The 15,905-nt window shown below is 38.9% G+C and overlaps 1 protein-coding gene across 7 annotated transcripts in view; it reads right to left on the bottom strand.

The window, feature by feature from the left end:
• The window catches only part of LOC123367664 (bifunctional protein GlmU-like), a 130,180-nt gene that overhangs the window by 10,590 nt on the left and 103,685 nt on the right, over window positions 1-15,905 (bottom strand). For 5 of the 7 annotated variants that reach the window (XR_006578585.1, XR_006578587.1, XR_006578584.1 and 2 more), the window contains exon 4: window positions 14,029-15,888. Coding sequence is in view for 2 of the 7 variants with exons in the window: in XM_045012027.1 (XP_044867962.1) it covers window positions 11,241-11,273; window positions 15,643-15,888 (279 nt within the window). In the remaining 5 variants the exon portion in view is untranslated. Of the gene's footprint in view, window positions 1-11,141; window positions 11,274-14,028; window positions 15,889-15,905 lie in introns of those variants that run through there. The other 2 variants (XM_045012027.1, XM_045012028.1) reach the window with 2 other exon arrangements.

The following is a 15,905-nucleotide window of genomic DNA, read 5'->3' as shown; positions in this document are numbered from 1 at the left end:
TGAGACCAACAATGGAAAAGTGCATCCAATCCTGGTGTTCACATTTTAAAGAGAATGTTGAGAAATTGGAAAGGATGCAGAAAAGAGCCAGAGAATGATTTGGGGGCTGGAGGAAATGCCTTAAAGTGTCCGATTTAAAGAGCTCAATCTGTTTAGTTTATCAAAGAGAAGATGGAGAGAGGTGACTTGATTACAGTGTACCCATACCGTCACGGTCAGAAAATACCATATACTAAAATACTCTTCAATATAGTGGAGAAAGGCAGAACGAGAGCTGAAGCCAGACAAATTCAAATTAGAAATAAGGCACAAATTTTTAACAATGCAGGTGATTAACTATTGGAACAAAATCCCAAGGGAAGTGGTGGCTTTTCCATCGCTTGATGTTTTCAAATCAAGATTGGATTCCTTTCTGGGAAATAGGCTTTAGCTAAATGCAAATAATTGGGCTCAGTACAGGGGTAACTGGGTGAAATTAATCATCTGGGCTATAAAGCAGGTCAGGCTAGGTTATCTAATGGTTCCTTCTGGCTTTAAACTCTAAGAATCTATCTATCTATCCATTGTGTTGCCCATTCACCTACCTTTGTTAGGTCCTCTGAAAGTTCTTCACAGTCTTCTTTGGTCTTGACAATCTGAAATAATTTTCATCTGCAAACCTTCACCACCTCGCTGTTCATGCTTTTTTTCAGTTAATTAGATAAACGTCTTAAACATCCCAATTCCTGCTACATAATCTGGGTGCAAGCCCCGTTAACCTTTTGCCACGCTGAAGACTGATCATTTAACTCTTTGTTGTTCAGATCTTAGCTAGTTGCTAATCCATGGCAGCACTTTACTTCTCACCCCAGGGGTGTTTTAATTTCCTTAATTCTTAATTGTTATTATTTACCCAGGGGCGGCTCCACGCCCCAGCACGCCAAGCGTGTGCTTGGGGTGGCAAGCCACTCGGGGCGCTCTGCTGGTCACCACGAGGGTGGCAGGCAGGCTGCCTTCGGCGGCGTGCCTGCGGAGGGTCCGCTGGTCCCGCGGCTTCGGCAGACCTCCCGCAGGCGTGCCGCCGAAGGCTGCCTGCTTGCCGTGCTTGGCGTGGCAAAATGCCTAGAGCTGCCCCTGTATTTACCGGCATTGAAATAGTGCCTAGGGGCTCCCAATCATGGAGCAGGACCCCACTGTGCTAGGTGCTGTACAAACACAGAAGAAAAAGTCAATCTTTGCTACAATCTTTGTAGTTTACAATCTACAATGAGAGACAACAAGACACCTAGGTGTTTTATATTTCTATTTGTAACTATCATTTCAGCCAGCTTTCCTGGAACTTAAGTAAGTTTGGTTGGTCTGCATGACCCAGAGACTGCGTTGTGCCCACTGACAGAGGTAGGTATATACGGATTACAGGAATCCCCTGGGTCTGGTATCTAAATACTGCTTCACCGAAGAACGCCATGCAAGGTCTCTAATGAGAGCCTGTGTCACACTGGTCATCGTAATCATCGTGCAACATATGTACAGATAATATGTAAAGAGGTATGTATATAGACTAAAAATTATTTTCTAAAGGTCTGTGACTTGGGGTTGGTCACCGGAAAAGTTGAGAGACAGGTTTCTTTCTGTCTGTCTGTCTACATGTAAATTGGGTAATGTATGTTTCACCTGAGCAGCCTGCTAATCAAGTGAATGCAAAGTCTCCAGGGGAGAGCCTGGACAGGAAAACACTGGCAGCGGGGTTATGCTTTTACAAGGGTAGACAATAGATTTTTTTTTTGGACTATAACTGTAGAGACAGAAACAACCTCTGGATCTTCCCACTGAAGTGGTAAGAGGGCAGCATCCTCTATGTATACACACAGTGTCCGGAGGGATGGCATGCCAGCAAATTAAGCACAAGGTTTTGACAGTGAAGGCAATTAACCACTGGAACAACTGACCCAGGGGTGCAGTGGATTTTTCCATCACTTGGAATCATTAACTCAAGGCTGGACGTCTTTCTGAAAAACACACTCACATTCAACCACAAGTTATTCAGCAGGATGCAGGGTGAAGTTCTAAGGCCCGTGCTATGCAGGAAGGTCAGAACAGATGCTCACAATAGTCACAAAAATCAGGATTTTTTTATCTCCCCAGGGCCCAGTGCGGTGGTGGGATTTGTCACAGCTTTGTTAGCAGTGTTTTGGGCAGTTCAAAGCATTGGATAAAGTGAGGTGGGCTTGATGGGGGTTGGTCATTTCACTGGTGAGGGTTAGGCCTTGCCAATGGACACCTAATTAATGTTCACCCCATCAGAGTGCCCAGTTCCACCTAAGGATTAGGAGTGGGAGGGGAGACTTGTAGACTCATGAGCTTGGGTCTCCAAAGATGATGACACTGAGCTATCCAGAGGATGACGTGGTGCTGAAATTACAGGATGGCCCCTGGGACATTGCCTTGCAGATAGAAACTAAAAGCTCCACTCCCAGATTTAATTTCTGTTCATTATGAAAAGTCGCAGCAAGAATATGAGTGCAGTGTATTTAGTTTTAGCTGCCATCCGACATTGCTCTTCTATTCCACTATTTCATACCATGTATTTGGTTTAGCAGAGAATACTGGGCCAAATTCTTTTCTCAATTACACCACTGCAACTCTGGAGTAACTCCACTGAGTATAGTTTCTTCAGATTTATACCGGTGTAACTAATCAGAAGCTGCCCCACTTACTTTACATTGGACGACAAACTATAGTTCACTTCGAACAGTGAAGTGCCTTCCTGGTTTAGGCAATTGACACCATGCATACGGCTGCAAATGATTGTAATAAGATTGCTCTATTTCTCCACTTGGATTGCAAACTACAGCTGATCCTCCCAAACCAGTCTGAAAGTCTTTCTTTGGTTTAGACTGGGAGAGAGGTCACTTTACACAGTAACCTTCCATAGTGCAGATAAGTCACCTGCTTCTAAAAACAATACCACAAACATAAAATACGATGAGGGAAGCCACTAGTGACATTCATTTCTGCTGCTACAGTTAACTGATAGAAATGTCATTATGGGCCTTAGTCCAAAAAAAAAAAAAAAGAGAGAGAGAGAGAGAGAGAGAGAGAAGGAAATGAGAATCAGAAGGAATAGTGAAGCCGTATGAATCATTCAGAAGTATTTAAAAACAAGTTTCTCTGTATCAGATTCTACTGGTTTATGCCTACGTCACAAACCTGCACTAAGCGTATTCATAAATGACTTGTAAATTATATATATTTATATATGTTTCAGTTTAAAGCCTTTGAAAAATATTTTCTATCTAGTACTACAGTTTGGTCTACAAATCCCCGTCTTTTTCCCATTAAAATGCCTCCATTGTGTCTCTGTATTTACTGCCCTTCTTAAATATCACGGCATTGTGAGTAGCTGCCTCTATATCCATACAATAGGAAGAATCAAGAGCACATAGATAAACCAATGCTGTAAACTTTACACACTCAACAAGTCCTCTTTGTAGACAATTAGGGCCAAAAGATAAATATTGACACATTAGACTATTTTCTCAATTTGTTTTTGTTGATTGTCTGCACAATCTGATGGGGCAAAATTCCACTTTTCTGATATCTGAGCTTCTTGGCTAATAGAAACAAATAAAGTAAAGGCTTCTGTCCACAATGGGTTAGGAACATCTATTGTTGGGAAGCACTAATCGGATTAAATTGGCTCCTAGTTCTATTGCTGGGGGCTAACTCATTCCAAAATTTTTCACATCTCAAGGGGATGTGTCATTGTTGCTTTTTCACTATTTAAATCTGATGGATAGAAAGAAATAAGTAAAGGCTTGAGATTACAGCAATGCCTGCTGCAATGTGAACAAAGACCAGGGAGGAGTGCAAACGCACAAATATAGAACACTGCCGTTAAATTCACTTCAGGGACACAGCACCGGTTTTGTACCGTGCATCTGAATCCCATTTTCATGGCTGGAATTTGTTAGTCACAAGGGCACATTAAGAAAAAAAAAAGAGTGAATATGTACATAATACCGAAGCACCTTTTAAAAAAGCAACGTAGAAGCTACTGTTTGGCATGAATCATGATATGCTTCCCTCGGTGTATATTTGTAGAAATACCAGTTAAATACTGCTAATGAAGGAGAAAAGGTAAAAGGCTGTTTTCTATTTCAGGTTGTTTTCTATTAGCATTTTAATATGTATCCATTGCATTAGCCCCTTAAAAGAAACAAACACATTCATGCAAGTGACAATTTTAGTTAGTCAAAATAGACAGCCTTAAATAATGTCACTCCACACTACATTTGGACTGAAGCCTATGAGTCATGAGGTACATTTTTGCCTACAGTCTGATAATTTTCAAAGCTATTGGCAACCTGGGAATTTTCCTTCCTTATCACTAGGGCTCAGCTAACTTCACTAACACTAATCAGAGCTGGAATCATTCATTCAAGGATTGCATGATCATGTTTTTCTTTAGCAGTGACAGCTGCCTGAGCCACATTAGCAATGCAGATGAGTCAGCCTAATAGGTTAATGCAGAACACGCGAAAATTAGGTTTAATCCCCAGTGAAATAATCTAACATTTTCACATTTCTTGATGTTGGGATAGAGACATTGGTAGTGACTCAATTAGATGTAATGTAGATCAAAGCAAATTTACCTTCTGGCTGAACCTTCCCAATAGTTTAGATAGAAGAATATAAGGGTTCTTTACTAATTGGGGAATGGCTGTAGGGGAAATTATTTTAAAAGCATGTATAATGCAAGAATTGCTTTTCAGCTTTAAACCAAATAATTGCTGTATTTTACAAACTCCCGTGTACATAATTTAGCTGGATACCAATGTTTTGTGCCCGACACCTACAAACTTATCTCTCTTTTCAGTGCAGTGCTTTTAAATGAAAACATTTGGAATTTTTTAAAAAAATAACTCTATTCATTTTTAATGTCCCATACTCAAATATCACCACTGGGGTTTGAAAGAGCTTGTATTATAAGGGAAGCATAAAGGAAAAAGACAGTGTGGTTCTATCTAATGTTTTCATTCTTGGGGAATAACATATCAAACAGCAATCTCTTTCAGTCATAAAGGAAAGGAAACAAAAAATTACATGCCCTCAGTTGCCAAATTATTTTTTGCCTTGACATCTTAATTCTTAATCCTTGTGTGTGGTCAAATCAGTCTACTATAGACAACCAATCAAGCAATTATTCCTAAATTATATTTGCCCAACTCACATTGATTGGTTATTCTTTTCTTATTGGGTAAGCTCATTAATTCTGAGCAGCTTGCTTATTATGCTTTCCACATCATTTTCTTTCTGAGCCTATCTACTCACACCAGCCTGCTGATGTTTCAAGATGCCATACAGAAAAAAGGCCTAGTGATCTATTGCATTGTCTCTTCCAGCAATTACAATTCACATTGCTGATTAACTTTGATGTGAAAACTAATGAGATAAGGCAAGTTATCAAGGCGGACCTGATCGTCATCTCATTTATACAGCATTTGCCATCGGTGAATGACAAAAACTAATGAAGATGTATCTGACAGCAGGCTGAGCTGAGACAGAATTTCGTTTCTCATCAGCAAGTGCTTTGCTTCTAATTCATCAGTCTATCTGAAACATGTTGAAATTAGCTTAATAATGAAAACACTTCATCTAAATGGACAAATGTTTACATTAAAATAGCTACATGATAAATAGATGTTAAAGATTTTATGCCATCTTGAGTCTAAACAATAGAGTAAAAATATGTTCTAATATTCACTAAATCATTCCTATGAAAATTCAATATATGCTATTATACTCATAACTGAATGTTCCCCTATTTATGGTTTAACAAATGGCGTCAGATTGTTGTTGTTTTTAAATTTACTGTTAGGACAGCAATAATTTACTTCCATGAGATGGTAGTAAGGAGAGAAACAGAAGTAGATGCTGGTTAAAGTTGATGAGAATTGTTCACACAGTGTTTCTCAATAAACTATTAAAAAAATAAAAACATACCTTAGAACCATAACATTCCCAGATGTACATTTTTGCCACTCTTGTAAATTAAAGAAGCATATGCTAACATATACTGTGCCCTAAGAACAAATTTGAAAGATGTACAAAAAGTATCTATATTTCTCCGGACACTAAAACAAAAGGACACACTGCAACTCACATAAATACATCAAAATTTCTTCACCAAGGTACTGTGTCCAAAAAGTTTAATATAATGACACAGTCTAGTTTAGAATTGTTCCTGATGAAATATAAAGGCAGACGGAATTAGTCCCGTTTGTCAATATTGTGATTTCAATATATTTATTTCTGAGAGAATATTTCATATTTGTGGTGAACATTTCCAAATGTTTACAATATGCCTAAATATGATTCCAATATGCTTTTGTATCTCGAACAAAATATTCTCTAATACAGTGGTTTTCAACCTTTTTTCATTTGTGGACCCCTCAAAAATTTCACATGGAGGTGCAGACCCCTTTGGAAATCTAAGACATAGTCTGCAGACCCCCAGGGGCCCATGGACCACAGGTTGAAAACCACTGCTCAAATCACATGAGATTAAAGGTACCTTTTATTATAATAGAAAAATGAATGTTTCTTTAAAGCAGAATTTTGCCAGAACTGTGAGACTATCTTTTTTTTTACAAAGTTTTTGGTTTTTTTAAATAAATCATTAATGCCTGAATAACAAATACAGCTGGTAAAAGAGCCTTCTCCATTACTGTGATTTTTTCCTCCTCTGTAATAAACATATTGATAGTCTATACTGCTGTCTACTCAAGCAAAATAAATTTTTAATACCTGAGTAACATCAATTTCAGCAAGTGAGAGAAAGAGGCAATTCTAAGTGATTAACAGTTAACATACAGTGACATCAAAAATCACAGTAATTCCCAGAAAAGCTTCATGAGTTTAAAATAAATAAATAAAAATGAAAAAATGAGCCCCAAATCATGATGGGATTACTAAAATCAAATCAGTGAATCACTTTTAGTGCAGTGGTTTCTGAAGTTGACAAAAAGTTAAGAACACTGACTGTTGTTGTGACTTTGGTATAAAACCTGGAGGATTCTTATTATTTTTAGAGTGTCAGTTCTAGACAATTTTTGCTTTATCAATCTGGTCAAGACATACTTTACCAGCTTTCCTTCCTCATATTTTAAGGACATCTGCGATCCAAAACTGAAACACAAGGAAGACACGTTGACATTGTTTTTCAAGATTAGCCCAAAGTACCTACATCCTGAGATAGTTAAAGGAAAAAAACCTGTTTTAAAGCCGTGGCAGCAAATTGCTATTCCAGCGCTGGATTAAATGTAAAAGCTCTTCACAGAATTGAAGATGAATCTATATATTAGAAGAAAAACCAGCAACATACTTGTTCAAGAGCTAAAGGCACAAGTGGAAAGTTGACTTCAAAGATTTTTTTTAATAGTCTGCTAAGTTTATAAAATCAGTCAAGATGTAAAGAGAAGATTGCATTACCTTATTCCCACTACACACAGAAGCATAATGCTAACCCGGGGATTATTTTGGTTGAGTAATAGAATTAAACAAGGCTGCAACAATGAATACAGTCCATTAAATGAAATGACTGCAACTACTTTTCCTCAGCCACCCTCAGAAAACAAAGAAGTATGTTTTCCATTTCACCATCTTTCTTTACACTCAGTGAGAACATTTTGTCCCACCTAGATTTCTCTTTTATTTCCTATTTTAACTCTTTTGCACAAATATGCAAACACATTCGCCCCACCTTCGTAACAAGCATTTTCACTAGAACTATCCAAATGCTAAATACAATGGTCAGGATGTTAGTATTTTTCCTTAAATGTATACCTAATAGATCCTTGTGTTCTGATGGTCCCAATCTTTTCTATCCGGGGATAGATAGATAGATAGATAGATATTCCCCTCCCTCTGCTCCCTGTCTCCATTCTTTATCTCTCCAGTCTATTTTAATAAATAACTATAGGCAGCTAAAGGATTTGTTCATTCCAAAGAGTTTCCCCTTCACATTTCTCAGAGGTTCAGCTCAAGGAGACACCATGATAATAAGGGTGACTTGGGATCTCTACTTTACAATGTCATTGCGAGCTAGTTTTTAAAATGAAAAATATGTACATTCTACCTAAAAGCATTACAAGGTTACAGTTTCTTTAACTCTAAGCATCTTTAATGTTGGTGGAAAGGCAGCAATGGTATACTGAAGACAAGCTACAGGGGGGGGAGGAATAGGGAGAGAAATCTTTTCTGAAATATACATTTTATTTTTGTGAGTGATCATTATATTCATTTGATTTATGATTAGGATTAATCCTCAGCTACCACAATTATTTTTTCTTATGGCTTTTCCTAATTAACTTCTAATTTTCCTGCTAGCTCTTTTTTTTTCTTTAATGCCAAGCACTTTACTGTCTGATTTTAAGGCCAGACAACCAATCATTAATGACCAATGTTATGTTTCTTCCTCAGAAATGTATTAAAACAAAAGTTCATGCCCCATTCACTATCCAAAAACCTGATTTTAAGTTTCTAACCAGCCAGTATTTTTAGACTTGTCACTGAACTTGGATTTCCTATTACTTGCTGAAAACTATTATGGATTGCACTATTGTCTGGAATCCAAAAAATAAAAATCACTATAGATTAATAAACGTCGTGCTGGTTTCATTGAAGAATTGAACTTTGTCATTATATTTAGACCTTTCTAAAAACTATGGAAGATTAATCTTTAAAGTCCTATTCAAAATGGCACTTAGCTGAGAGTTAGACATGAAACTGTAGCTATATCTTAATTTTAATATATGTCCTCTATTTTTGAGTAGCTCACAGCAAATTACATTATTAAATGCCTGTTTGAGACTAGTTGCTAAACTGCTATTCCAGTGTTATCCTAGAATTTGTTAATAGCAGCTGTTTCAAAAAAATTATTAAGCGATAATGAAAAAAAATGCCTGCTTTGAATTTATATATATTTCAGCAGAGAATAATGTTTTATTTAAAATAGTTACTCTGTGCCTTTTGATTTGGAGTTTAAAGTAAATAATATTTGTACATCTAAAACATACTCAAGACAAATGAAAAGCCTCTAGATGCTTTTGTATGAGATGCTGAAGAGCTCTACAAACTTAAAAGCACAACCTCAATTAAGCTCATCTTCATCTGGAAAAAAAATTAGCAACTGAAAGCTGACTATATTAGATAATGCACACTTGCAGAAGAGCATTCTCTTAGCAAAAAATTCTTGATAACCACCCTAAAGCTGGCCTGAGAGTTGCTTAATGCTAATTTTGTTTGAAACTGTTTAACTAACTATGAATAGATATCCATATTCAACAAAGACATAATTAATGGCAACCTTTTCTTCTGCTTAGAAGACATCATAACAAGCAGAAAAGTACAAAAAGATTTCTATAGTAACTAATTTAAGGACAAAGGGTTGACCTCTAGCATTTCATTAAATAAACTGAGTGAATAAAAGAAGACTGACAGTATTCATCCCTGTTCAATTCAAGCAGCCAATTTCAAAATGCAAATCATAATCTGCAGATGTTGGAGCCTGATATATTTTTTAAAAATATCGTTTGTTCAATTTAAGAACATCAGAGATTTGAATTTTAAAGAAAAATCAAAACCAATTTTAGGCTTCAGTTTTAGGCAAAGAGCGAATTTATTGATGGTACAGAAAAGGTCTCTAGGTAAGCGGATTGGGTTTTTTCCCTCCCCCTTCAAATGTTTAAAACCATTCTTGTAAACCATTCATTTGATATATTATTTCCAAAACCTTTTCATGGAGAAATTATATTAAGAATCAGATTATTCCTGATTATCAGACCAAGTACGTGTCATCGTATTTATACCCTGGTATTTGCCGGATGATAAAAGCAACAGCCAAATTCAGAGACAGCTACTTCAGAGATGCCATAATAAACTTTGCATTACATTCGCAGTGTACTTTATACACACCTAAAATTAAATCTAATGCTACACCATCAATAGGAAACACCAGTTCACCAAGCCAAGAGAATCCTACATTGCCCCTATCTAAAACCACTAGATTATTTTAAATATACTCTGGATGGATAAAGTGGAGGCACACAGAGTACTTGATCTCATGGGGAGGTAGCAAGCAGGCTATATCGCTCTCTGTTAGGCTGTGTGCAGAGCAGAAGGTTGGGAGAAAGCTACTTGCCAAGGCTCTGCACTCTACGTGCCACCAGAGGAGCTGTAGGGGAGGGGAGATCGTGAAAGAAAATATAAGCGACATCAAATCAGGATGCAAAGAAGCAAGTTTTCGGGGGGTGGGGGGATTGTTTTTATTCAGGGGCAGATCCTGCCACTCTTCCTCCTGCAGCCCATGGGGGCTACTCAGGGAGGAAGGTGCTTGTCCCAGGAGTGAGGGGATCAGAATCTGGCCCTTAGTGTTTTGAATGCTGGTGTTTCTATCTATCTATCATCGTTACACTTCCCGGGGCAGGTAAGGAACGATGTTGGCATCAGCATGAAAGTTGCTTTGCAGACATCTGTGGAAGGAATGAAGGGACTGCGGGTCCCTCCTTCAAAGCGCTGAGGCCAAGATCCCATTGGGACTTTGGAGCCTAAATACCTTTGAGGGTCTGGGCCTTAGTTCCTCCTGGGAAGGGCTGAGTGTCCACCTGATTCAATGGAAGTTGAAGTTGCTTAACACCTGTGCGAGCCCCGGGTTCTGCACTTAAAGAAGGGATGGATCTGATGGGTCTCTTCCATCTCTAACGTCTTTGCTGCTGCCTGGTAAACCCCACTGGAGGCTCTCCAGCAGGAGGGTAGCAATACAGCATCACTAAGTAAGAGAGGGAGGTTTAACGATGAACTCAGGATTCCAAATGGCCCAGGCCCCGAACCTGAGATCGGTGGGGCTTTGTGCAGGTTGTAAGAGTCTTTCCACATAGATCAGCTTGCAGGATCGGGGCCCAAGACAGCAGAAGCAAAGCACTCGGGTTCCAGGGGTCTCCATCCTTCACAAAGTGGTACCTAGGCCCAGATCCTGAAAGGTATTACGGCTCCTAACTGCCATGGAAATCAATGAAATGTAGGAGCCTACATCCCTGGAAGAATGTGGTCCCTAGCCTCCCATGTGAGCTCCTAAGCAGAACAGAATAGGAGGTGGATGCCGAGAAAAGAACATCTTTATTGTTGACACCAAAACACAACTGCACACTTTCAATGATGACACCCCAGTCCCAAAGCAAGTTATTTTCTCTTTGGAGCATTTACAATTCGAGTGACATGGTCCACGATGCATACTGGAAAGAGAGAAAAACATAAGATAAAAGTATGTGTATTTATCTGTCCAATGTAAAACAGTATCTCAAAGGTCTTTTATTTTCTTGGGATTTTGGGTCTGGGGAATGGCATGTGGAGGGCATTTTTGGTAGATGATGAGTGGTTGCAATCTTTTTGGTAGAGATGACTAAGGTCCCAGTTCATCAAAACACTTAAATGTACACTTAACCTTAACACTGATTCAATGTGACTTAAGCATCTACTGAAATGCATTGTTAGGTATGCACTTAAAGTTAAGCACATGCGGAAATATTTTGCTGAATATGGTCTTAATTTTAAAGAAGGCAAGTCCAATATATCTAGGATTTTCCCTTACATTTATACATTTTTAATAACAGCATTTTAAAGCTACAGGATAGGTGCTTTCCACAGATATGGAGAAATTAAAAAAAACAATTAAAGGTATAAAAATAAAACTAATAGAAAAAATTCCTCTTCTAAATATAAAAATCTAGAAATTGTTATGAAATGAAAAACTAACAGTAGAAAAAGGTTGCAGGTACTAAACCATAAGGAGTACAATGTACAATTATGCACAAAAAATAAGGAAAGGAAAATCCTTTTTAAAACTGTTTTTCTGCTTTTGAGTATATTCAATATTAATATTTAGACCCTCAGATGGAAACCCAGGCCCCATTAAAATCAATGGGAGCTTTGCCATTGGCTATAATGGGCCAGGATTTTGCCCTCAGTAGCTGGTAATTTCATTCTTTCTTAAATAAAGAGATGTCCATTAATTAATGCCTAACTATGACAGAAAATAATACATGACACCGACCAGAACATTCAGTTAATTGTGATTACTATTTACTGAAATGTTTTAGTCATTCATGATCTCAAACAGACAATTAAAATAATTTAAAATATTATTGGGGAAATGAAGGCAAAATACATTGTGGCTGCCTCTAAATATCATTGCCCAGGTAAGGGCAAATGAACAGCCAATTTACCTGAGGTATGTCACCTCTATTTTGCTTAAATTAAACATTTTAAATATTTCTTAAACTAGTTCAGTTAAGCTTCCTAATGGATCAGCATATACTTATTATTTCAGTATTTACCCACAGCCCACCACAATGCTAGGCTTCACCAAGAACAATTACAGCCCATGGTTTTTCTATCTTTGCCAAGTACCCTGCAACCATCATACGTAAACAGACCCTGCAGATGTCTCAGGGCAAAATAAATGACTTCCGGATGTTAAGAAAAATAAATGAATTCATTCATTCATGCAAAAGTGAAGGGCGCATTGTCTTCATCCTTAAAAAAACACAACACCCTATGTATCTTAAGGTATCAATGAACAACAAATTCATTCTATTATGACACAAGAAATCTAAAACAGACTAGACTGCAAAACAAATTCATTTTCGTTTCTCCATACTCAGATAAATGTTCTAATTTCTTATTAACTCCCCTGACAATATAATTTTTGAAAGTATCTTTATGGTCAATTAGAATTTAAACCACCCACAAACAATTTTTTCTGGTGCTTTAGCAGTTTAGTCTAACTTCTCAGATTAAGATGGTTTCCTTAGCTTTATCCTCGTCCGTAACAATGTGTGTACAATGCATCTTTAGAACGTATTTTAAGGCAGACTGCAGATGCAGATAATCTCTGTATTCCTGCATTAAAACAGAAAATGTGGTGCTCCTTGTAAAGGGAACAGGAATAACTATTTAAACAAAAACCCAGCCTCTCATTTCCACTTTTCCTTTTAAAAAAAAAAAGATCAGACTAGAATATAAGCTTGGAAACGCTGACTGAATGCTGGACTCTAACTGGAATCTACAATTCAGAATCAGGCAGCAAACAAGGACTAATGGAATCCAGTAGTCTGGCTCACTCCCCTCCTATTGTAAAACCCACCCCAGGAACTGAAGGGGGAAGAAATCGCTGCATGATTTCCTCACATTCTTCTGCTAGGTGACAGAAGAGGCCATGGGCCCAACTCCCCCAAACCTGCATATCCCCTGAGATCCATGGTGACCCCCAGGGAATCAATAACCATTCACAGGCATCGCCTCAGCCACGTATCCATGGTGTCCCCACCCTTCTCCAGCAAAGGGATTCATGCTACCAGGGATTATTCCTAATGACATAATCTCCAGGATGCCGATCGGAGTGTCTCTATCCCTACAGTGTGGGCTGTATTATATTTCCTGAGGAACCTCTGTAGGGCATAGGGTTAAGGGGGAGTGAGATGTGTGGTCTCCTCAGCCCTACCCATTCTCACCCCAAACCAGCTCTCTGTGGGGCCTGGGAGAACAGCAAATTGACTTCAGTAGCGACTCATCGAGCGAACAGGCGAGCAGGATTTGGGCTCCCATTCAACAAACCACCTCCCTTTACCATAGCACTTACATACATACCTCAAATGAAACGACTTGGCTGAATTGGTACCTGGGTCCCGAGGGCCTGATCCTGAGAGGTGCTGAGCACCTGCAACTGTCACTAGAGTCAGGTCTCCCATATGGACACCCCCAGAAATGGACACACATGAGCTGATAAAAGTCAAATGACCAATTCTGCCACTCCCGCTCCTGACTCCAAGAGGAGTCGTACTGAAACCAATCGAGCTATTTTCAGAGGCAGGCGCTACTCAGCATGGATAAAGGGTGACAGACTCCATTCCATCTACTTTTATACTGGTCAGTTCTTTGGAAGAATGAATAAAACAAGAATTCAAAGCTCAGCCCGACTGCTTGGCCATCAAGGATTTATTTTATTACGTAGCTCACCAGTTAAGGGCCTGACCGTGCAAACACTTGGGGTCTGATTCTCATTTACACAAAGTGCCTTTTACACCACACTGGCAATGTAAATGGACCTTAAAGGGGATGGTTATACAGCACCTAACACTGTGCAGCCCCAATCCCAGCTGGGGACTTTGGACACAATATTATTATCATGATTGTAAATCAGAATCTGACCCTTACTATAGTCCCGGTGGACTCCATTCAGTAGGGCTTTCAGATTTAGAACCTATTATAACAGGTCTTCATTATATATCCCTCTTTCATAAAGTTTGTTCTCTCCCACACTTCCACACCCCCATATAACATCACACACCACCCATTACTTCCAACCTATTATAATTCCCCATTGGACAACCTATCTTGAACCAAAAATGTAGCAGGCAAACAAAACTGTGTTAAGATTGCCAATATATTTACCCCTGGTTAATTCTTTTAATCAAAGTTTTCCCCACAAAAACCAGCAAAACATATTGATGCTGAAGCTGAAGGTAAATTTATATGTGAAAGACACAATCTGTTTGTACGCGTATAATTCAAATGGTTTTAATCAGGGAACGTCACAGTGAATTTACTTGGAAGGGAAACACTTTAAAGCAAAAATAACTTGGAAAGATTAGCTGTGTTTGGAGAGGGTTGTCATTCCAGCCAAACAGAGTCAGATATTAACATTTCTGCATTCTGCTAAGTGCAACAGACAGGAAACAATCAACAGGTACCATCATGAAACAATGCACAGAGCATGTCCAGTATTAATATTAGACTCCTACTACCACCAACTATTCTTAAATCAAAGGAACTCTTTAGGAAAACAAACCCAAACTATGCACCACAAATTAATTCTGATCACATCTTTAAATCCATTTTGAGCCAAGCCAGAAGTCCACCCCTTCCGTCAGCTGTTGACTTTCTAAGTGTCCCAGACAGCTGCATGTCTGTCTATAGCTCCCTGAAATGACTTGTCTTGCCCAGATTTCTTAAGACTGCTGACTTCTAATAGCACTCCCTGACAAAGGCTCCACTTTGAGGAGGAGATATGCTAGGCTGCCAGCCAGGATGCTGCAGAGTTCAGGGGCCAGGGCCAGGACCAGGCAGTGCAATCGTCCCTGACTGCCTCTTTAAAACCATGTCACGCTCATGTGACAACTGCTCCTCTGTGCTTGTTTGAACTGTCCCTCCCAATTAGTGGTAATAAGTGACTCTGTAAAGATGAGCAAACATAGTGCATTCATTAGCCCTCGCCAGCCCCCACCGCCCCCCTCCTTCCTGGCCAATCAGTCCCAGAAAATCCCCAGGGCACAACTCAGTTAATACTTGGAGGAAGCTAAACACATCTTGTTTGGAGTGAACAAGTGCTGGCAAAAGGCAAATTAATGACAAGTCATTTGAAGAGTTTGCCTGAAATTATTTTATTCTGTCCACCCATTGAAGAATTGATTATTCTCTGCGTGAAAATATGTCTGAATCAATAAGCTAAACGCTAAGAGAAAGGAAGGCATGCTCCAACCCCATTTATTTAATCCACTTTTTTTGAGGCATGTCACATAATTTACAGGGCAGAAATTACTAAACCTTTTCAGAGCGAGAACTAATGACAAGTTCTGGGAAACCTGTGCGATCATCCATCTCCCGGGTGAACTGCAGGCCCGTGCATTCGCCGATCACTATCTCAGCTGTAGTGAAGACTTCCAAGTCACTTATAACGTGCCCTCCGACAGTCTTCCCATCCTTATCAGACAGGCAGATGTGGAGATGAGGTGCTTTGTTCAGGGTTCCCACCAAGGAGACGATTTCAAACCTCTCATTTAGATGAATAATCTAACAATTAAAACAGC

The sequence above is a fragment of the Mauremys mutica genome, chromosome 3 (assembly GCF_020497125.1).
Source record: "Mauremys mutica isolate MM-2020 ecotype Southern chromosome 3, ASM2049712v1, whole genome shotgun sequence".
NCBI lineage: Eukaryota > Metazoa > Chordata > Testudines > Geoemydidae > Mauremys > Mauremys mutica.
Note: the sequence above shows the minus strand (reverse complement) of the source record. Positions and strands in the feature narration are given on the sequence as shown.